This window comes from Callospermophilus lateralis, chromosome 19 (assembly GCF_048772815.1).
Source record: "Callospermophilus lateralis isolate mCalLat2 chromosome 19, mCalLat2.hap1, whole genome shotgun sequence".
Classification (NCBI taxonomy): Eukaryota; Metazoa; Chordata; class Mammalia; order Rodentia; family Sciuridae; genus Callospermophilus; species Callospermophilus lateralis.
Window position 1 is genome coordinate 32,035,692 of NC_135323.1, and position 21,745 is coordinate 32,057,436.

Genomic DNA, 21,745 nt, shown 5'->3' on the forward strand with positions numbered 1-21,745 from the left:
AAACAATTTGCCTTTTCAGAACATGGGGTTTGCATGACCATGGGCAAGTCAGACTTCTCTGAATTGTGGGGATATTTATACCCACCTCATAGGGTAAATAAGATAGTGAGCAGCATTTGCCATGTCCCTGGCTCTTGTGTAAGTAGGAGAAACTTCTGTTTCCCTGGCTCTGTTTCTGGAAGGGCAGATTTCAGCTATCTCAGTGGTTCTTAGACTTGTTCACTTATTCGAGTTACATGGAGGACTTGTTATACTCCAGATGCTGGCCCCAGCCCCAGAGATGCTGGTTCTGTAGGTCTGGAGCAAAGCCCAGTAGGTATCTCTAGCAACTTTCTGGGTGACCTGGATGATGCTGGTCCAGGGGACCAAGTTTTTGGGAAATACTGCTCTAGAATAATGTCCTTTACTTCTCTCCTGATCTTTCCCTTGCATCTCTGCATGGAGAGAGGAGAGATTTAACCTATGCTTGGAAGGAGGAGGCAGGAAGACAGGGCGGAGCCCTATCTGCTCTCTGCCTTTGGATCCACCTGTCCTTGCCCTATGAATTCTGAGGTGAAGTACGAGGATGCCTGTGTGAACAAACAGAGCCACAGCCTCATCTAGAATTATAGCATAAAATGGGCATTTGAATTTTATATTTTTGTTTCCTATATCTTTTTCTCAATTGTTTTTGAATTAAAGGGAGTAGGAAAGGGCTATTTTAAGTTGTCCTCTTGAAATCCCACCTGTACTCAGTGCTCAAGGAATGGTAGCTGCAACAGGGGTGATTATTTTCTTAATGTTAGAAATTGAAATTCAGCCAGTCTCAATGGAATCCCCATGAAGAATGCTATGGTGGGGGATGTGAAAGAAGATTGCTCATTGTCCCTGTGCTTACCCAATATCCCTGTGGCTCTCCAGTGAAAACAAGCATGTTGTGGGCTGGGGGTATAGCTCAGTGGTATAGTGCTTGCCTAGCATGTTCAAGACCCTGGATTCTATCCCCAGCATGTCAAAGAAAAAGATAAAAAAATCAAGTGTGTTGGTTGGACATGGTGGCGCATGCCTGTAATCCTAGTGGCTTGGGAGGATGAGGCAGGAGAATTGCGAGTCAAAGCCAGCCTCAGCAATGGCAAGGCGCTAAGGAACTCAGTGAGACCCTGTCTCTAAATAAAATGTAAAATAGGGCTGGGAATGTGGCTCAGTGGTCGAGTCCCCTTGAGTTCAATCCCCAGTAAACTCCCCACCCCTAAAAAAAAGAAGCAAATGTGTCCTGAGCACCTGTGTTCCAGGTCTAGGGTCAGTGGTATCACATGCAGAAGCTGCCTTCTACTCAGCACCTTCCACTACCAGCACCTGTGACACAGGTGGACAGCACCCACTGGAAGGGTGTGAGAATCCAGAGGAGTGTTGCCACTGAGGCATGGGGGAAGCTGCAGGGTTCCTGTTGCAGGAGATTAGGACCCAAGAGACTGCAAGCCTTAAAGCATAGGTAGCACCACTAGGTGGCACTCTGGTCATTACCAGGAGCAAAGCAGGTGCTGCGGAGGTGAGATTGGAACCTCGGCAGTGAGAGTGGCATTCACACCTACCGGCTGTGGCCTCGGACTTGGAGGACCTCACTCCTCAGAAAGGGTTTTGGAGGAACCTGTCTTGGACACTTGGATGATCTCCACGGAGGTGATGCCCTTGCCAGCCACACGATGTCTGGTACGCAGCTTGTTGAGGGCAGTCTCCGCCATGCCAGCCCGCTCCTCTGCGTCATCCAGCTCGTGCACGGTCTTTCTGTATCGCGCCAAGGTCTGATTGGCCTGCTCCTCCTGTGACAAGAGCACGGTGTGTAAACCTGGCCTGTCCTGGTTGAGGGTGCATTTTTATCAGTTCTGTAGGGACGTCCAGGGGTCCAGTCATTACAGCAGTCCTAGGTGGGGGCCATCCTTCACCTTGCCAGGGACAACCATTCGCAACACTTTTAGTTGATTATTTTTGCTTTGACATCCATATTTTAAATGAAATATGCTTCTGTGGCTGCTCTGTAATTGGTGGTTTTAGGCATCACCTGTGTTCCACCATGGAAGGTTAGCCCTTTTCCCACCCAATCACACATTTCCTTTCTCCTGGTCTTCTCACAGAGTTGTAGTAATTTTGGAAATTACAGGTTACAACCATGGTTTGGGTCCACCCCCTCCCCAGGGTTAGAACCTGATTTGCTGTCAGTCTTGCTTTTATTGAGCCTTTCAGAAAGAGCATTGGGTACACGTTTAGCTGATGGACTTAGTGTGGTGGCTCCAGACCCCACAGCAAATGACATCAGAGTCACGCTGTCCTGGAAGAGGAAGTGTGGGATGTGAGGTGTAGGGCTGAGACTTGAAACTGCCATTTGCTAACCAGTTGACTTTCACTAACATTAACATCAGTATTCCACTCTAGATCTGTTTCCTTGCCTATAAAATGGACTAAGAATATTAATTTTCCAGTCTCAGCATCAGGATGATCAAATGAGAGAAGGTCCTTGCTACGGTCTGACCAGGAGATAAAGAAAAGCCCTGCCAGAGCCACCAGAGTCAGTGGAAGCAGGACAGAGGCAGCCCAGACCCTCTCCAGATGGCGCCTGCAGTTAATGGAGGTATTTGTGGGGGCTATTTTTTGCTTTTTACGTGTTCTTTTCTTTCCTCAGCGTGCTGTATCTGGTCCCTTTCCCACACAATACTGACAAGGTACCAAGGACACAAGCCTCATGAAAGTCATCTTTGAATGAATACTTGACCCTTTCCCAATGGTTGGTTCTAATGGAGGCAGATGATGACCTGGGCTGGGGAGTAAGTGTGAGGGCTGGAAGAGTGGGGGGGCCTGCCAAGCACTTACCGCCTCCTCTATCTGCCGCTTGTAGACCTTCAGCTTGTTCTGCAGCTTCTCCACCAGCTCCTGCATGCGCTGGTTGGTCTTGTGGTCCTCCTCAGTCTGGAAGACCAGCTCTTTGAGGCGGCGCTCATTCTTGCGCAGTGTCTTGACTGTCTCCACATGTCGTTTCTGCTCGCCGTCCAGCTCCGTCTCTAATTCCTTGATCTGAGGGAGGAAGAGAGCAGTGTGATTGAGGGAACACAGGTTTTTGAACTTCAGAGCTCAGAGACATTAGATGGACTTGTCATGGCTACAGTGTCCACCTCTTGCCCAGAGGTGAGTGAATGAGGCCTGAATGGGAAAGCAAGGTGGGCTTTGCCTTTCATGGGCCATGCTATGGGTCACCAGTCACTGTCTCCCAGGGTCTCAAGTTTCCTCATCTGGGAAGTGGAAGAGTCAGGAAGTTGGACAGGTCAACAAAACCTTCTGGGCCTTTCCAGTTCTGATGTTTCACAGGGTAAAGATGAAGGCCTTAGAAAAAACCAAGCGAGTACTAAGAGGGAGGAATAATGTTGGACACAGATGCAGAGGAAGAATAGGAGGAACTGCTCTGCTCCAGGGCCAAGTGCATTCTGGGAAGAAACATGATGGGGCAGGGGATAGGAGAACTTTGAATAAATAAATTAGAACTGTTGTCTATGCTTAATTTTAGTTCCTAGCACTTGCATAATTCAACATCTCATCAAACACCCAGCTTTTTTTTTTTTTGGCAATAGACATGCTGACCTGCAGGGACAGAGGGCACAGCATTGCCCTTACCCTGGCTTCCAGCTTCATGATGGTACGTTTCCCTCCCTTCAGAGCCAACTGCTCGGCCTCCTCCATCTTGGCCTGCAGGTCTTTGATGGTGACCTCGTAATTCTTCTTGATTTTCTCCAGGTGCATGCAGTGGTCCTGCTCTTGCCGGAGTTCTTCTGCCATGCGTGCAGCCTGCAGGCACAAAGGAAAAGGGTTAGAGCTGGGGGCCACGTTTTTTTTTTTTTTTCTCCTTTCTCTCTGAGTGACTGGGGATGGAGCCCAGGGGTCCTTTACCACTGAGCTGCATCCCCAGTCCTCTCTTTGTTTTTTAAATTTTTGAGTCAGGATCTAAGTGGCTGAGGCTGGCCTCCAACTTGCAATCATCCTGCCTTGGCCTCCTGAATTGCTGGGATTACAGGCATGTCCCATTTTGCCCAGCTGCCACTCAGAGTCTTAAGTGCCTTTGAGGGATGAGGGAACTTATCTGCTAGTCTCTGGGAATTAACGCAAGAACATTACCACTTGGTCTCTGGGAACCAAGTGGTAGACAACAGGCTCTTTGCTGATGTGTTGATGGGTTTGGGGGAGGGAGTGCCCCATGTTCCCATGTGCCCCTGAGTGAGAAGAGGGAGCCAGGCTCATGCACGCACGGCCAGGCTTTCCAACCCCATGGACCTCTCTCCTGCTAGCTGGGAGCACTCAAACAAAATCCTTTGCTGTCATCCTGGTGGGGGCATAGCATTTGGAGCCTAGGACTGAGTCCAGTCCCTGTGTGACCTTCAGCAAGTTGCATATCTGCTCTCAGCCCCTTGTTCTTACATTAATTCCACCAGTTTTCATAGAGATCTACACAGTGACCAACAATGTTCCTGAACTCTAGAAATTTCCATCAAGTGGGAGGAGCCTGATACTAAAGATCTGTATTTCTTATCTTCAACATGGAGATAAACAGAAACTATCACTTAAGGTTGATATGAGTACTCAAAGGGATGTTAGGGTAAAAATACTTGGTGGTACATATTGCCAATATCTACCTCTGAGACCTTTTGCCTTGAGTCTGGTTTGCCTCCAGCCCACTTGCCAAGAAGCCTGCCCAGATGAGCCTACTTCAGTGCCTCCTTTGATAGAGTTTTCTGGACTCACACTGTAACCTTTCGCAAGATCTTGAGTAGTTTGTAATTCCTCCCTATTCTCCTGTGTTTGACTTTTTAGAAAAGCCCTGGGCTCCTCCAGAGCAGGGCCCTGTCCCCACTGCAAGACTCCATGAATAAATCTACTCTGGTCCTTCCAGTGCAGTGTGGCCTAGTCCTCAGCAGGTGCCAGGCCCTGGGCACCACTAGCTGCTAGCAACACCAGCACTTACGTCTGTCATGGCTTTCTTGGCCCTCTCATCGGCAGAGCGGAACTCGCTGATGAGCTCCTCATGCTCGTTGGAGATGCGCTGGACGTCTGACTCCAGCTTGCGCTTGACCACGAGGAGGCTTTGGTTCTGGAGGAGGAAACAGAGTCACTGCCATGAAACAGGGGTCTGCATAGCCCTTCCTGTGTTCAGGAAAGAAAATGGCTCTCTCCCAGAAGTACTGGCCAGAATCGCCAGCAGGAAATGGTCCTGGGCTCTCTGCATGAGTGAGGGTCTCCCTTCAATTTTTCTCTGGGTTTTGAAACAGAATTTGTATCAAATGCACTTCTACCTGTGTGGATAAATCGCTTAGATCTCTGAATCTTCTTATCCCTAAAATGGCATTGTAACCCCCATATGACTCACACAGATTTATTCTTTTGGTAATTCACAAGAGATGATGTAAATAAGGAATTAGCTGTTCTGATAAAGGAGTGCACTGTGAGCAGAAGCAGTATAAGTGTTGTCACTGGCAGCAGAATGGGGTCCTAGATACTGACTATAGGCCATCATTTCTCATTTTAAAAATGAATGTCACAGGGTTGGGGCTGTAGCTCAGCGGTAGAACACTTGCCTAGCACGTGCGAGGTCCTGGGTTTGATCCTCAGCATCACATAAAAAAATAAATAAATAAAATAAAGGTATTGTGTCCAACTACAATGAAAAAATAAATATTTAAAAAATGAATGTCAGGGGAAATAGTAGAGCACTTGCCTAGCATGTGTGAGGCTCTGGGTTCAATCCCCAACACCACAAAGAAAGTAAGACTGCAGAATACTCTAGGTCCTTTCCACTTCAAAGTTCAATTATGTTGAGGATTTTTTTGCTACAACTTTTTTAAAAAGCTCAGCAAATGAATTCTGAGGATTTGCCAAGTGGGGACACTGCCTGCCTCTGAGTTTTGCAGGAGCCCCTGTGGTTTGCACCCATCCTGGTCTCACCTTAGCACCCACCTTTCCCCATGCTCAAGTGGGTGAGTCCGAGAGGCACCAACCCAGGAGATGCTGTCCTACCTGGATGTTGACCTCGTTGTGCCGCTCGGTGATCTCCACCACCTCCTGCTCCAGCAGCTTGCGAGAGCGCTCACTGCCCTCCAGGCTCGAGCGCACCTCCTCCAGCTCTGTCTGCAGCAGGCTCAGGCGCCGCTCCTGCAGGTTGTACTGTTCCCGCAGCTCCTCATGTTGCCGGGCATCCTCATCCATCTGGACCTGAAGGTCCTGGAGGGCAAAAGGACCCAGCCTGAGCCTTCTCTGGCTCTGGTATGAGCTGGAGCTGGACCACGAGGGCACCATGACATTTGTGGACCAGGTTAGGCAGAAAGCTGGGACAGGGACTGAAGGTGAGGCCACATGGAGAGAGTGAGATATAGGTATCTTAGTTCACAGTGTGGTCCAGGGGACTTATCCATCAAAAGGACAATGTAAGGTCAGGGCATTCCTAATGGCAGAGCACCTGGTGTTCCCGGGAAGGCCCTCCCAAGGCAACCTTCCCTGACAATCTTGGAAAATTACGGTCTGACTGGCTAATTTTGGCTCCCTTCCTCTGCCCTCTTCTTTCTCCAAGGCACTTATCACCATTTTTAAATACTACAGTTTTATTTATTTATTGCTTATTATCTATCTGCAGGGATGATTTCTTTCTTGTCTAGTCTTCTACCACTCATACCTAAAATAGTGCCTGGATGGGCAGGTACCCAATAACAAGTGCTGGATGCATAGATCCAGCTCTGTATGCTTTAACCACCAGCTCCCATGATGGAGGGTAATAAAAGGGCCTTCGGCTCTATTTGTGTTTCTTTCCTAAGGTGAGTAGTGGGCATTTGGGTGTTCATTATTCCTTATTTTTTCTATGGCTGAAAAAGTTTATAAAGTCAAAATGAGTTTTGAAATCCAGAGAGTCCCAACTTCATGTTCTCTCCTTTCTTCCCACTTTCCAGTTGTCCAGAATATGAATTTTGGTGGTGAAGGTCTCCTGTTGGAGAGACAGTTCTCAAGTCTCCTGCTCCCTAGATTGCCAGCCATCTGCATGTTCACTCTCATGCCTTTATCCCTGCTGAAGACACATGAAGCTAGCTCCCTGTAAGCCTTCAATCTTGACCAATGATGCTTGCTTTGGGATTAGTCCCTCATCGTTCAGATTGCTTACCTTGATTTGCTGTTGCAGTCTTTTCAGTGTCTTTACAAGTTCACTATTGTTCTTGTTAGCATGGTCTAGCTGGATTTCCATCTCATTCAGGTCTGTTTCCATCTTCTTCTTGAGCCGAAGTGCCTCTGCCCGGCCCTTGGCCTCTGCCTCCAGGCTGGCCTGCAAGGACTCGATGGCCCGTTGGTGGTTCTTCCTGTAAGTACAAGCAGAGAAGAAGACCTTTGTATACTGTGCCCACTACTCAGTCTGTGCCAAACCTCCCTAGATAAACTGTCTCTGAACATAAGGATGGATATGTCCACCATGTTGTGAGATTAAACAAAACCTTAACACATTTAAATGGGGGAGTACAATGCTTTGGGGAAAGGAAGGGAAGGTCATATTTTCTAACATTTACCATGTGTCTTGTGTGATCTCAATTCATTTACCATGCAAACTAGACCTTCAGGGAAACTCAGGCTCCAAGATACTAAAAGTATGTTAAAGTCCACCCATTTCCCCCTCAATAGAATCATGATTCAAATCCAGGCTAAAGTCGTTGGTTTTTCTATTAGAAGATGTGGGCTTTGGCCACACAGTCAGGTTTGCATCTTTCTTTACAAATAATAGTCATGGGGCAAGGAAGTGACTCAGTAGTTGTGCACTTACCCAGCATGTGTAAGGCCCTGAGTTCAATCTCCAGTATCACACACACACACACACACACACACACACACACACACACACACACCAAAACTATTAATTGGTGGTATTTAGTGTGTATAACCAATAAATATTTTTATTGTAATCAACTCAAATATTTCTATAAAACCTTCATATAAGTCTCACTAATCTCCTTTTATAGGAGGAGATCAGAGGAAGTAATTGAGGTGTTCAATAAATACATGTTGAATCACAGCAAGTAAGTGGTTAGAATGTAAAGATTCTATCACCTCCCTTTTTAGGTCCCCAACCTGTGGGCTTTCAGTTTCCAGATATGGGACACAATATCAAGACATTTGCAAAAGTGAATAAAATAGTGAGTTAAAAAAAATAATGTAATGTTTTGAACAACCAATAATAAAAATAAATAAATAAATACAGAAAAAACTACAAAATATTGTTGAAAAATTAAATAATTGGAAAGATATATATGTTCATGGATCAAAAGACTTACTATTGTTATGAGGCAATAAAGTTATAGGGCTCATACTTTCTAATTTCAAAGCTTATTACAAAATAATAATAAGACAGTACAGTCCTGTACTGTACATCCCCCAAAAGTTATATAAATGGCTAGTAAGCTCACAACAGATATGCAGCATTATTAGCCATTGTAGCTAAGATAGTTTGTTCTTAAAGTGTTTGTAAACCAGACAGGGCCACCAGTATAGGGTACCACCATTACTCCCATTTAACAAATGAGGAAACTGAGGTTCACCTAAACTGACCAAGGTCACGTTAATAGATGGCAGAGATTCGATTTTCAGACTTCACTCAGCACCCTGCTTAAAGTCAGCTTCCCACCCAATCAGATCCCATACCTTGTAGCTTCAAATTCCTCTTCTTTCTCATGGATTCGCCGGTCTATGTCAGCTTTAACCTGAGCCAGTTCCAGCTGAATCCGAATCACTTTGCTCTCTTCAACCTACCAGGAATATAACCATCAGTCTTCCTGGCCAAGAAGATGTGCAGTCCCTGGCAAGGGTCCAGCCCCAAGTGATACTACATGGTTACCTCCAGGGAAGACTCAGCTTCTTCCAGGGCCACCTGAAGTTCTTCCTTCTCAATCTCCAGTTTTTTCTTCAACTTCTGTAACTCATGCACACTCCGCCCTCCTTCACCCAGCTGATCAATGAGCTCCTTTATCTCCTCTGAGAAAGGAATATTCATGTGAATGAGGTAAACGAAGATCATTAGAATCCAGGGTCCTGACATCACGCAGGTGAGAAGCAGATAATCCTAGCATCTTGGAATCAAAGAAAGAGCAATTTTCTTCACATCACAGACTCATGGAATATCAGGGTTTGGACACTGTAGAACACTAGATTCAAGCTCTTCGTTTTACAGATGAGGAGCCAAGGCCCGGGGAACTCCCCCTGCCAAGGCCTATTAATCCTACACACTAGGTCTTCCTTTCTCGGAGTCCTACCTAGTGCTCAAAACCAACTTACAAAAAACCCACTGGGGAGTACTAGAGCCTTTCCCATCTCCTTCCCCAGTTGGAGACCCCTCAGTCGCCTACCCAGAGGAGCTCCTGGGAACACACTGCACCTTGGGACAGGTAAAGATCTAGGCCTATGACCAAAGATGTTCAAGAAATACAACTGTCTTGACTCATTCACAACTCAACTTCTGGATGATGTCTCCTGGAGTACAGAGAAACCTCTCTTAATCCTCGGTTGGGGTTCTACATTCCAGGTGGCTTTTGGAGAGGATATCATCTAAATCTCAGTTGTTGCAGTCCACCTGTGCTGGCATTAATGACAAGTCCGTGGCTCACATAGCCCCATCTTGTATCTCTGGACCCCATGGCTATTCCCTGAACATCACTGCACTGCCATGGGACCGTGAGGAGCTGTGTGCTGCGTCACAACCTCTCGGCCCCAACAGGCTGCTCAGCCATTCTCTTCCCTGGCTGCCACCAGACTGGGGCTACTTCTCAAGATTTGGTCGCACATGGGCTTCACCTGCCAATGAGGTACATATTCCTCTGTTCTTAACCCCCGGGTTACCAGGGAGCTTCCTCATCTGTATGTGAGTAAGGGGGGCCTGGACCTATTGGCTGAACCAGTGCTTGACCATCACCCCACTCCTATTGATTTTGCTCTCCTAGCCCAGGCTGACTTTATTTGGTTCAGCTCCCTAATCCTTACCTCATGTATTTATAGTCAAGTCCTTTACTTTTGAGGTTAAGACCTTCCAGCTCAAACACATGACTCTCAAGATTCTCTTCTCTAAGCAGAGAGATCTCCTGGGAGGGACTCACAGCATCTTGGGCAGGTTTGGGGACCATTGACATCATCTGCCTTTGCCCTCCATTGCAGTGACCCTATATCAGCATGCAATTTAGATACAACTCAAGGAAGAAAGCAGATTGGGGAACCCCAAATTAATCAAGAAATCCTGCAATGACTAAGATTTGTTTTTTGTTGTTCCCTAGAACGAGGGGCCTAAAAGCAGTTCTTTAATATAAAGAGTGACGTCTCTTGCACAATTGGGTTTGTTAGAAATGTGTGCCTATGACAAACATACACACACACACAAATAATGACTCAGTCAAATCTTTATATGTCAAAATAATTTGCAAAAGACAGCCAACATTTTAAAAGCAATATCTAATGGAATGGAATTCTAGCCTGAGGGTCCTATATTTCATAAATGTATATGAGGCTGGGGTTGTAGTTCAGTGGTAGAGTATTTGCCTAGCATATGCAAGACCTTGGGTTTGACTCCCAGCACATGTTCTCTCTCTCTCTCTCTCTCTCTCTCTCTCTCTCTCTCTCTCTCACACACACACACACACACACACACACACACATGTATGTATGTTTACATATGATACATGTAAGGGCTCAAAACATAAAATCTTTTGAGCTCTTATTTGTGTCAGCTGCTCTTTGGAGTTAAGAATTCATACATTTATTTTATTATATTGTGACAACCTCACAATGAAGTAGTATTATTTCTTTATTTTATTAATGAGGAAACTAAGGCACAGAAAGCTTACATGATTCTCCTAAAGTTACATTCTCAAGTGCCTCTAGAAAGTATTTGCTAGCCAATCAACAACACTTATTAGGCACCTACAATGTGCCAGACCTGTGTTCAAGCTGGTGATGTACACAGGAGGAAGGGGCTCTGGCTGTCCCCATCCCTGCAGGCCCACCCACTCTGCCCACCCTCAGACTTACCCTGCAGGGTCTTATTCTCCTTCTTCACTGACTCAAGGTGCTCCAGGGACTCCTCATAGGCGGTCTTGATCTTGAAGCTCTCTGTCATGTACATGCGGCACTCCTTCTGTGAGCTGTCCACCTCCACCTGTAGCTCCTCACACTTCTGCTGCCACTCGGCCAGCATCTTGTCAAACACTCGCTGCTTCTTGTCCAGGGCAGCTGCTGCAGCATTGGCCTGGGGCAAGGTGGAGATGGTTTAGGACTTTTCTCTGGAGCCTTTCATGTGGATGTGAGCTTCCTAGTAGCCACTGGAAGTGGCCACATTTTCTGAACCAATTGCACGTGGTCCAGCTGGCATGATTCAAGGTCCTTTTTAGACCAAGATCAGGGAGGTGTGTGCTAATGGAAATCTAATTTAATTCAGCTCAAGACAGCAGATCAGCATGAACCAAGAATGCAAAATGAAATAGTTAGCTACGCAAGGTGTGCAGGATATGGTTTGCATAAGAAGGAAGAGGAAAAGGGTATTATGTAATCCTGGGGACAGATCTGACCTTTCTCATGGACTTATCTATCTAATACAGTCAGTCCTCCTTACCTTTGGGTTCTGTGTCTGCAGATTCAACAGATCATGAATCAAAAATATTTGAAAAAAAAATTGTACCTGTACTAGACACTTTTTTTGTTCATTATTCCCTAAAACAATATAGCAACTATTTACATAGCATTTGCATTGCATCCATTATGATAAGTAATCTAGAGAGGATGTGCAAATGCTATGTCATTTTAAGTAAGGTATTTGAGTACCCACAGATTTGGGTATCCTCTGAGGTCCTGGAACCAAGCCCCTGCAGATACTAAGGGAAAATGCTGTGGCTTATTGAGTGTTAGCATCTCAGGTCTCAGTTTATAAACAGGTACTCCAACAGGAGCTGTGTCCAGTGTACTACTGAAGACAGGACCTGTGTTCCACCCTCTTGGGTCATGAGTTTCTTCCCGATACCCCCAGACATGTGGCAGTCTTGCCCCAAAACTGCTATGGGCCACCTGCCCGGTAAACATGCAGCCTTTGAGCGTTTGACCCTCTAACCTTCTCCAAATCGATGGTGAGGTCCTCGACTTCTGCCTGGAGTCTCTGTTTATTTTTCTCAAGGGAGGCAGCCCGGGCCTGGGCAGCTTCAGCTGCCTCTTCTGCTTCCTGGAGCCTGGCAGCCAGCTTTCTCCTGTGGATGAGGGACAGAGGTGCCATCAAGGAAACCTAGGAGTCCACAGGCATCGCCTTACATTGTTAGGGGCAGGGTTGTGTGGCACTGAGTTCTGGTGTCAATGTGGGAAGAGATGTAGATGCAAAAGAGTGTTTAGAGAGGAGCGGCCACTGTTCATTCACTTCTTCATTCAACAGACATTTTTTTGTCCCTATTTTGTTCTGAGAATATGCAATCCAGACCAAGATCCCTGCCCTCATGAAACTTTTGCAATGATATAGCACACATAGAACTTGAGTGCTATAGAGAGGAATAAAGCAGGAAAGGGGACAGATAGAAGGTGAGGGGTGACTACAATTTTAAATGAGGCATCAGAAGAGGCTCTTTGGGAAGAGAATAGAGGAGCAAAGACCTCAAGAAAGGGAGCTGGGACTCTGGGAGTTCCTGGGGGAGAGAATTTCAGGCAGAGATGGATGCTTAGGGATTGAGGTTTGGTTTAGCCCAGGCTGTTAAGCATGGTATCCATTTCTCTACTTAGTAAATTAGGAAGAAAATTCAAAGGAGTTGAGGGCATTTGCTGCCAAGCTTGTGAGGCCTGCAGAGGGGAAACCTTTGCCATTGAGTGTCCTTCGAGCATCAGCCCAGCCCACTGCATGGGAGCGTGCACTTTAGCAAAGCCCAAGATGCTTGAGCACCTTGAGTCCTGCCTGAAACTAGAGCCCTGGTTCCTGAAGCCCCTGCAGGCAACCTGGATGCATCAAAGCAGAGAACACAGGTAGATAGTCCTGATTACAGGTGAACCGTGAGGACTGGCAGTGCATGCAGCAGATAGCCCACTGAGAGCATAGATGGGTTCCTTTGACCAGACACTGTCCTCCCTTTCCAGGAGCCCATGGACTTCCTTCTCCTGGGCTTGGCACTGTCCTCAGCAGTGACAGGCCACGAGCCACCACACCCAGCTCTCCTGGCTCTCCCATCCCAGGCTGATGCTCACTTGGTCTCCTCCAGCTCCTCAGTCCTCTGGATGGCATCAGTCTCATATTTGGTCCTCCAGGTGGTCACCTCAGTGTTGAGTTTGGACACAAGGCGCTGCAGCTCTGACTTGCCTCCCTGCTCCTCCTCCAGCTGCTCCTTCAGCAGGTCCAGGTCGTGCTTAGTGTTGGCCAGACTCACTACGGCTGTGCTGCGAGACTGTGGGAATGATGCGGGGTTGAGCCTGTCACTGCCCCTGGGGGGCCAGTGTAGGCTCCAGGGCCGTCACTTAGCTCTACATAACATTGCATTCACAGTAACTGCAGAGAGAGGGCAGGAAAGACACATGATCCCACAGCAAAAGCCTAATTATTGTCCCGGAGGATATGTAATCTCATTTATTATAGTTTTGTAGTTAAATTTTTCACTTGCTATTGTGTAAAATGTTCTTTGTGTTCCTTCTGCATCTTCATAACCTATAACTTTCTTTAAGGAAGTAGTTCTGTCACTACTAACCCAACCCTTCAACAAACCTTTGACTCTTCATCCAGCTGTCTCTTATAATCATCCACTTGGGACGTCAGAGATGTTTTTATCCGTAGGATTTGATTCAGTCGGCTCTGCGATTCTTCATATTCTCTGCTCAGTTCGCTATTTTCCGCTGGATGAGAAAAGAATGGGAGAAATATTGGATGAAAAACTGGTAAACTTTTTCCTCAACCAGACCTGAAGTCCCCCAAGGCATTGCTGCTCAAGTGCCCAACAAACATGGCAGCTTGGCAAACTGAACCAGAATGAGGAGTGCAGAGAAGCACCATACCAGTCACCCAGGGTGAGTCCAGGAGGGCAGCAAGTACCCAGGGGTTGCCAATATCTAAGGGACTTGTCCCCAGGCCTGTCTGATAGGAGATACAGCAAAGGAGTTTGGTGAAAACAGCAAAACAGAGTATTTAGTTTTTACCATGTACTCATCACTGTCCTATAACCTACTGTCCCATCATTTGTGGAATGACTACTAGTCAGAGACCAAGAAGTTCATGAGATAAAGAGAAGTATTTCTAGTTCTATTCTGTAACTCACTTCATCTCACATTTCTTATTAATCAAATGGAAGTATTGACTTTGAAAAGTATCCAGGCTGGATATAGTGATGCACACCTGGAATCTCAGTGAGTTGAGAGGCTAAAGCAGGAGGATCATAAGTGTAAAGCCATCTTGGGCAACTTAGGGACACCCTGTCTCAAAATTCAATAAAAAGTGCTGGTGATGAAGATCAGTGGTTGAGTGCTTGCCTAGCATGTGTGAGGCCCTGGATTCAATCCCCAGGACTATATAAAAAATGTTCAGAATATGGGAAATAAGTTCAAAGAAGGTCTTCAAGTTCTCTTGATGTCACATTGGAGCACAATTTAACAAGCCCACTGAGGAGGACTTAGTGTTTTGTCCTGGCAGTACTAGGGATTGAACTCAGGGTCTCACACATCCTAGGAAAATGCTCTCCCACATTCCCAGCCCTCCTTTTTTGTTTTGACTCTGAGACAAGGTCTTGTGAAGTTGCCTGGGTTGGCCTCAAACTTGCTATCCTCCTGCATCAGCCTCCTGACTCACTGGGATTACAAGCATGCAGCACCACAACCCGGCCCCAGCTCTTTAAAAAATTTTATTTTGAGACAGGATTTTGCTGAGTTGCCCAGTCTGGCCTTAAACTTGCAATCCTCCTAGCTGAGATTACAGGTGTATGCCATGGCATTGGGCAGAAGGATTTAGTTCTTTAAGGAAATTCATCTTCATTTGAGTTACTGTTTAACCCCAATTAGAACGCAGCCTCTGCAAAGTTAGATGTTAATTTGTATATTGATAAGCTGAAAATCATTTTTGTCATAGAGATGCAAAGGATTTCTTCTGATAGAAAAGAAAATAAAACTAAACAATCCCAGAGGCCTACAGTATTATTATCCTATAGGACATTAACCCTTTTACATCTAATTTAGCAAATTTATTATAGCATCTCTTTCCCAGTTGATGCCATAAATCTCCACTCTTCAAAATGGCATTATTCTGATTGTTTCAATAATGAGTTAAATAAATCCTTGACACGTGTTCACTTTATACTAGTATGTGGACCCTGTTTTAAGTGTTTGAGAATTGTATTTCGTCAATATTAATGTCCCTCTTGCTGATGTCACTGGGTAAGTGAAAGAGCAGATAGGAAAATGCTTTGAATAGTGTTCCCTGGTTTACATTGTAAAGATGTTACTTGGAATACTCAGCAGGTGGAACAAAATCTCCTGTCTCATCAAACACAAGGGGATTGGATGTGAATTTTCCAAAGCCAAGAAGGCTCTGGGGAGAGGACCGGGCATTCTTCTTTCTGTCCCCTTAAGGATCCCAATTTCTTTCCATGCACAGCTCCTTTGGGAGCTGCAAGGAAGAGCACACTCACCTTGGAGGCGGGTCCTAATGGCATTGATTTCTGCCTGGTTCCTCTCTAGCTCAGCCACCTTGGCGTTGGCTTCTGATAAGCTGTCTTCCAGCTTTCGGACATGGGCTTCAGCGTTCAGCTGCTCAGAAAGAATGAACTCAGTGGAGAAGAGCCCCCTGTTTCCCCCTGGACTTTTGCCCTCTGTCATGTTTCTCCTGCCTGGTACTCAAAGAATGTCCTGTTTCTATCAAATGGGGATAGAAAATTACCATTTTCTACCAACCTAAACCCAGAGCCCTTTGGGTGGGCACACAGCTGTTCACTCTCTGGTTCATTTCCCTTTCCTAGCTCCTCTGGACTCCTGCAGACCACAGCCAACAAGAAAGTGCTGTGGACTGACTTAAGGGAAAACACTGGCATTAACTCTGTGTTGGTAGGTGAAACGGGTACTAGAAAGACACCTTGTGAGCGTCTGAAATTTAGAGATAGTGTAGTTGCCTGAGACAAGGTCTCCTGGGGCATCATCTTTGCTTATCTTTAGAGCCCTGTCTCTCTGGTGTCACAAGAGGGTTGCTTACATGGTAGATGCTCAATAAACGCATATTGAATGGCCTATTTCACTTTATTTCTTATTTTGCCTTTGAATTGTGACAATGTAGGCATTTGTCTTATTACTCCTACTAGTCTCCAATTCCTTGAGAACATAGTAATACTAATGTAATAAAAATTGTACTAGTACATTTTTTTCTTTTCTTTTTTTTTAGTATGGTACTGGGGATTGAACTCGGGGTACTCGGCCACTGAGCCAAATCCCCACCCTATTTTGTATTTTATTTAGAGACAGGGCCTCACTGAGTTGCTTAGTGCCTCATTTTTTGCTGAGGCTGGCTTTGAACTCTGCAATCCTCCTGCCTCAACCTCCCGAACTGCTTGGATTACAGGCATGCACCACAGCACCCAGCATACTAGCACATTTCTTAGTACCAGGCACTAATATAGCCCCATGAGGTAGAGATTGTTGTTATCATCCCCACTTTACAACTTGGCCAAGGTTATACACCATCTGGTGGCTATGTGATCAGTTTCCCTCCACAGCATCCCCAGTGAAGGGGTACCTCTGGGAGGGGGGCCTCCCTCACCTTAGACTTCTGTATGGTCTCCACGCTGGCATTGAGGTCATCGATCTCAGCCTTCATGACTTGCTTGTCCTTCTCCAGCTTGGACTTGACCCTCTGCAGGCTCTCCACGTGCTCCGTCAGCTCAGCCATGGAATCCGTGTGTTTCTTGCGCAGGGTGGAGGCTGTCGCCTCGCTTTGCAAGGCCGCCTCCTCCAGCTCCCGCCTCAGCTTTAGCAGCTCAGCCTCCCGCTTGCGGTTCTGCTCGATCTGGTGTCAGAGGAGGAGGAGAGCTTAGCAGAACTGTCCTGGCCTCTGTCCATCTGCTTCTCAGTCCCCTGATATTCCTACACCCCACTAGAGGAAAGTCCTGACGGAAATGTCAGCCTTTAGCCTCTCCAGGGTTGCTCTGAGGATTTGTGTAGACAGCGTTGTATGTGGAACTGGGTTTCACACAAAGATAGATTCAAAACCTAACCCTAGGAACCTGTGAATGTGCACTTATGTGGGAATAGGCTCTTTTCAGACGTATTAGTTAAGGTGTCATATTGGATCACAGTAGGTTCTAATTCCTTTTAAGAAGTGGGAAATTTGGACCAGAGGGACATAGGGAAGGAGGCCACGGGATGACAGAGGCAGATTGTAGTGATGCATCCTGTCAGGTGCATCAAGCACAGCTGGCTGGTCTATGTGTGTGGGGGGGTGGGGGGGGAAACAGATTATCCCCAGAGCTTCCAGAAGGAACCAGCCCTGCCCACACCTTGATTTTAGGCTTCTGGTCTCCTAACTGTAAGAGAATTCATTTCTGTGGTTTTAAGCCAGCCAGTTGTAATCCTTTGTCACAGCAGCCCTAGGAGACTAACGAAGACAGCACCTGAACTTGACTGTTTCTCCCCTTCACCTCTGTGTAACTTCTAGAGCTTTCCCCACTCCAAGTGCAGACCATAGCCAGGGGCATCAGAATTGCCTAGGAACTCATGGGAAATGGGAACTAGAATCTATGGAACAAGAATCTACATTTGAATGAGATTCCGGTGATCCACGTGCCCCAGTTGGAGGAGCTCTGATCTTGACCAGTGTTCCTGGGTGCTGTTATTCCTCATCTACCCAACTTCTGCATTCATTCTCTACCCAGACCCCTCAGCATCTACCCCCCCCACACCAGACAACCCTTCATCCCTGGATTCAGCTTCCAAGGGTCCCCTAACCCTGCTTCTTGCCATCTCTTTGGAGAAGTAAAGGGCCACTGTTGCTAGTGTTGGGACCTCAGCACCCTATTGTTCTCTTAGCCCTTCCCTACAGTGGTAGAAGTATCCCTTCATCAATGCCAGGTCAATCAAGCATCTAAGATGATTTTTGTTTCCTACCAGGTTAAAACATGGCTTGGAACAGCTAGGCACCAGTTATGAGCATGCACCCTCCCTTACAGAGGACTTGGCCAGGCTGGTGAGGAAGTGGACTCAGTCTAGAACAACAGGGAGCGTGTGCTTAGTCCTCCAGTGATGGTGAAGCACAATGGTGTGTGTGGTCTCCTGGTCTGTTGACCTCAGTATAACTGCACTTTTTCAATAAATGCACTGTATATAAAACATCTGCTCTCTGCATCCAGTCCATATCCTGCTTCCATAAATACCACCACAAGTAGATGGAACCAGGGGCTCTCATGCTTGCCCTTTGTTATTAATTAATTGGTTTCTTCTCAAGTTAGTCCAAGAAATTCAGCAAGAACTGATTTTTATCCCCTGGCTCAGAGTCCAGTGCTTTTACTCCCTGCAGGCAGGCAGGCAGGGCTGGGGTTCCTAGGCCCCCAGATATGGGTACCTGAGCAGATGTGGCTCCACCAGCCTCCTCCAGCCTGTCGCTGAGGTCTTCAAGGTCCCGGGACAGGTCACTACGTTGTTTCTCCACCTAGGGTGAGAGTCAGTGATGCTGATGAGACCACCCAGAGCTCCTCTCCCCAAGCAAAGAGTGCAATCACGTGTGAGAGCCTGGGTTCTGCTCTTGGGGGGCCTTGCACCCTGCCTGCCCTCCTGCATGCTTAATGATAGCACTGTTCATCCTCCCCACCCTGGGACCCACCCCACTTCCAGCCAGTTTGGCTGAACTTAGAGTTTAGGCACCTTTTGATCCTGGCCTCAGCCCCTTTGCAGGATCCCTACCCTAAGCCTCCATTCTTTTTGTTCTTCCTAACACATGCTTCCTCCTTCTACACCTTTGTACCTGTGAAAATAGGTGTGATTTTATTCGCTTTGCTTATACATTCCTCCTGCCTCAGCCTGTTGAATCTAATCTTTGCAGTCAAATGTTTCCTGCTTCAAATGCCCCGGGTAGAACCAACCTCTGGACCGCACACAGCATCTTTGTATTTCATGTCATCCTACACGTGGCTCTATAGCACAGTGCCTGGCACGTACTGGGTGCTCAAGAGACAACTGGTCTTGATGACTGCCCGCCCAGTTGGCTTCCTGGGCAGGAGTTTTTACTCTTGGTTGGGTGTGTGGTTGGCACTGGGTCCTTTGACTTGGGAAGATGTCAAAGGACTTCATTTACCTTGGCTCGCATTGCCCTCTCAGCCTCCAGCTCTTCTTCCAGTTCCTCAATTCGGGCCTAGAAGACACATAGTGAGACAGATAAGGGTGGTGATGGTGTAGGGGGTGGGTGGGTTAGAAGTTAACTAATGGGAATGGGAAATAGGGACAAGAGCATATGATGGCCACTGTCCAAAGCAGAGAGATGCAGGGCATAGGGGGCAAGTGGAAAGGCCCCAGGACAGGAGGGAACCTGACATATGTAAGACCCAGCAAGGAGCTGGTATGGCAGGACAGGGGGGCAGGGAATGGTAGGTGGCAAGATCCAGAGGGATTTGACTCTGAATGAGGTAACAGGAGTTGAATTCCAAGGATTTCATGGCCGTCTTGATCCTCGAGAAACCCCCTTAGTTTCTGCAGAGGGGCGCATTTCAAAAAGAGAGCTCAGGCTTCTGGGTCCTAGACATACCTGGTGTTCCTTTAGCTTCCTCTGCAGTGTGGAATTCAGAGATTGCTCATCCTCATATTTAGAGTTGACAGAATTTATTTCCATATCCCTCCTGCAAGGGAAGATTTGCTCTCCTGAGTAAGGGGTACCAGTAAGCTAGCAAGGGAATGGGACCTGGGCTGCCAGAGGAGGGCTTGGACGGCTGAAGCTACTCCTCTCCTAACCTCTGGCCTTCAATGTCACCCAATGGAGGAGTCAGACCTCAGAATCTGCTCACTCACTCACTGACTCACCCATTCACACATTATTATTGTCACATATGTTCATCGAGCATCTATTATGCCAGACATTGTTTTGGGCTCTGGGGACAGAAATCACAACTCTGGTGTAACTTGCATTCAAGAATCTCCAGAACCACAGTGATGCTTTGCCTTTTTAGGGAACTTCCCATAAAGTGCTCAGGTGTGTGAGTTGCATGTGAGAACCAGGATGCCCGGGACTGAGTGGATGAAGAGGATGGGCAGGGCCTCATGCACCTCCTGGGTATGCCACAGTGGAAATGGGCCAAGATACAGATTTAGCTGCACATGCTCCTCCTGTCTGTCTCTGGTGCTTTAAAGTTACTTTAGTCAAATGCACTTCCAAGATATAGTCTCCAAATTCTGCTCCCTAAAATCTTTAGCCATTCAACTCTACATTTTCTTCCCTTTGGGTACTTACTTGGTTCAGGTTCTTGCCTGGACTATTGCAGTAGCCTCACACTTTTCTTCCTCCCCAGATTTTCTCCACTCCACCTGCCCTTCGTGTTAACATCAGAGTGATATTGATAAAACACTCTCTGGACTCCTTGCTATCCTCAAGAGCAAGCTCACTGGTATCCATGGAAACTCCTGGCCCTGCCTACTCCTTGGTTTCCCCAGGGCAGTGGTTCTAGTCTCTTTTCCTGTTCCCAAGAGGCACTTACGATGAGAGTTTGGGAGCCCCCTGCAGTCAGGGCAGTACCTACTCCTTTGCCTGTCCCCCGTGCTGGGCCCAGAGCCTGCATGTGGCAGGTGCTTGGGACATGCATTCATATGCATGAGGCCCTTGAACAGTGCCTGGCACAGAGGAGATGAATGCCTGTGTAGGCGTACTTTTTCACCACCTCCTCGAGGTCTAGCTTGGAGCGCTCCATCTCATTGAGGTTGTCAATGGTCATCTTCAAGTCACCCTCAGCTTTCCGGCGAGCCTTTTCTACTTCTGCCCGGATTTTCTTTTCCTGCTCCCAGTTATCTTCCAGCTATCGAGTAAAAAAAAAAAAAAAAAAAAAGCAAGGGAAGGTAGAAAAAGGGATTTTTAGGCTAGATTCCAAGAAGGAAGTAGTCTGGGCAGTCCCTTAGCTGTAGCATCAGAAAGGCCCCCACACCCAGGAGATGTGTCACTCTAGCCAAGGACCCTATTTCACAGCATAGACCTGGCTCTGAGGGTTAGGAATAGCCTCAGAGAGTGGAGGTGTTACCTCGTGGATCTGGGTGCTCAGCTTGCTGTTGTTCTTAGTCAGGTGATTCACCTTGTCCTCCTCAGCTTGCAGGTCATCCAGGGTTTTCTAGAAAGAAAGATATACTCTGTGTCCCAGGAGGCACAGCGAGAGCGGCTGCACAGACCTGGTTCTAGTCATGAGTTCTGAGCCATGCGGTCCCAGGCCTTGGAGACTTGAGTTGAACAGCTCCTGGGGGATGCACCTGGGCAGTGGGAGACCAAGGAAGACAGACCTGAGCACCCATCAACCGTAGGTGGCTCTCATGGGGGTCATTGGAGGCCCTGGTTCTCCCGGGGACATTGGAAATCTATACAGTGCTTCTGCTTGTCACAATGACTGGAGTCTCCATTGACATTTGTCTCTGGGTGATTCCATGTCTCCTGGACATCCTATCTTCCTCCAGACAGTCTGGGCCCATAAAGAACAATTCTGCAGTTCACAGGCCTGATGTCCCTTCCAGGAAGTCACCTAAGTGAAATAGCCATTTATATTCATCTGAA

General features: G+C 47.0%; 1 protein-coding gene across 1 annotated transcript in view; it reads right to left on the bottom strand.

Moving 5' to 3' along the window:
- Positions 1–1,598: 1,598 nt before the first annotated feature.
- Positions 1,599–21,745, bottom strand: part of Myh16 (myosin heavy chain 16) — a 53,700-nt gene continuing 33,553 nt past the window's right edge. The window contains exons 24-42 of the mRNA XM_076840325.1: positions 21,225–21,311; positions 20,860–21,005; positions 19,748–19,838; positions 19,301–19,357; positions 18,572–18,658; positions 16,775–17,020; positions 15,657–15,774; positions 13,748–13,875; positions 13,237–13,433; positions 12,128–12,260; positions 11,056–11,272; positions 8,879–9,015; positions 8,686–8,789; positions 7,163–7,355; positions 6,031–6,234; positions 4,982–5,107; positions 3,640–3,810; positions 2,845–3,045; positions 1,599–1,799 (exon numbers count right to left, since the gene is read on the bottom strand). Coding sequence (XP_076696440.1) covers positions 1,599–1,799; positions 2,845–3,045; positions 3,640–3,810; positions 4,982–5,107; positions 6,031–6,234; positions 7,163–7,355; positions 8,686–8,789; positions 8,879–9,015; positions 11,056–11,272; positions 12,128–12,260; positions 13,237–13,433; positions 13,748–13,875; positions 15,657–15,774; positions 16,775–17,020; positions 18,572–18,658; positions 19,301–19,357; positions 19,748–19,838; positions 20,860–21,005; positions 21,225–21,311 — 2,844 coding nt within the window. The remainder of the gene's footprint in view (positions 1,800–2,844; positions 3,046–3,639; positions 3,811–4,981; positions 5,108–6,030; positions 6,235–7,162; positions 7,356–8,685; positions 8,790–8,878; positions 9,016–11,055; positions 11,273–12,127; positions 12,261–13,236; positions 13,434–13,747; positions 13,876–15,656; positions 15,775–16,774; positions 17,021–18,571; positions 18,659–19,300; positions 19,358–19,747; positions 19,839–20,859; positions 21,006–21,224; positions 21,312–21,745) is intronic.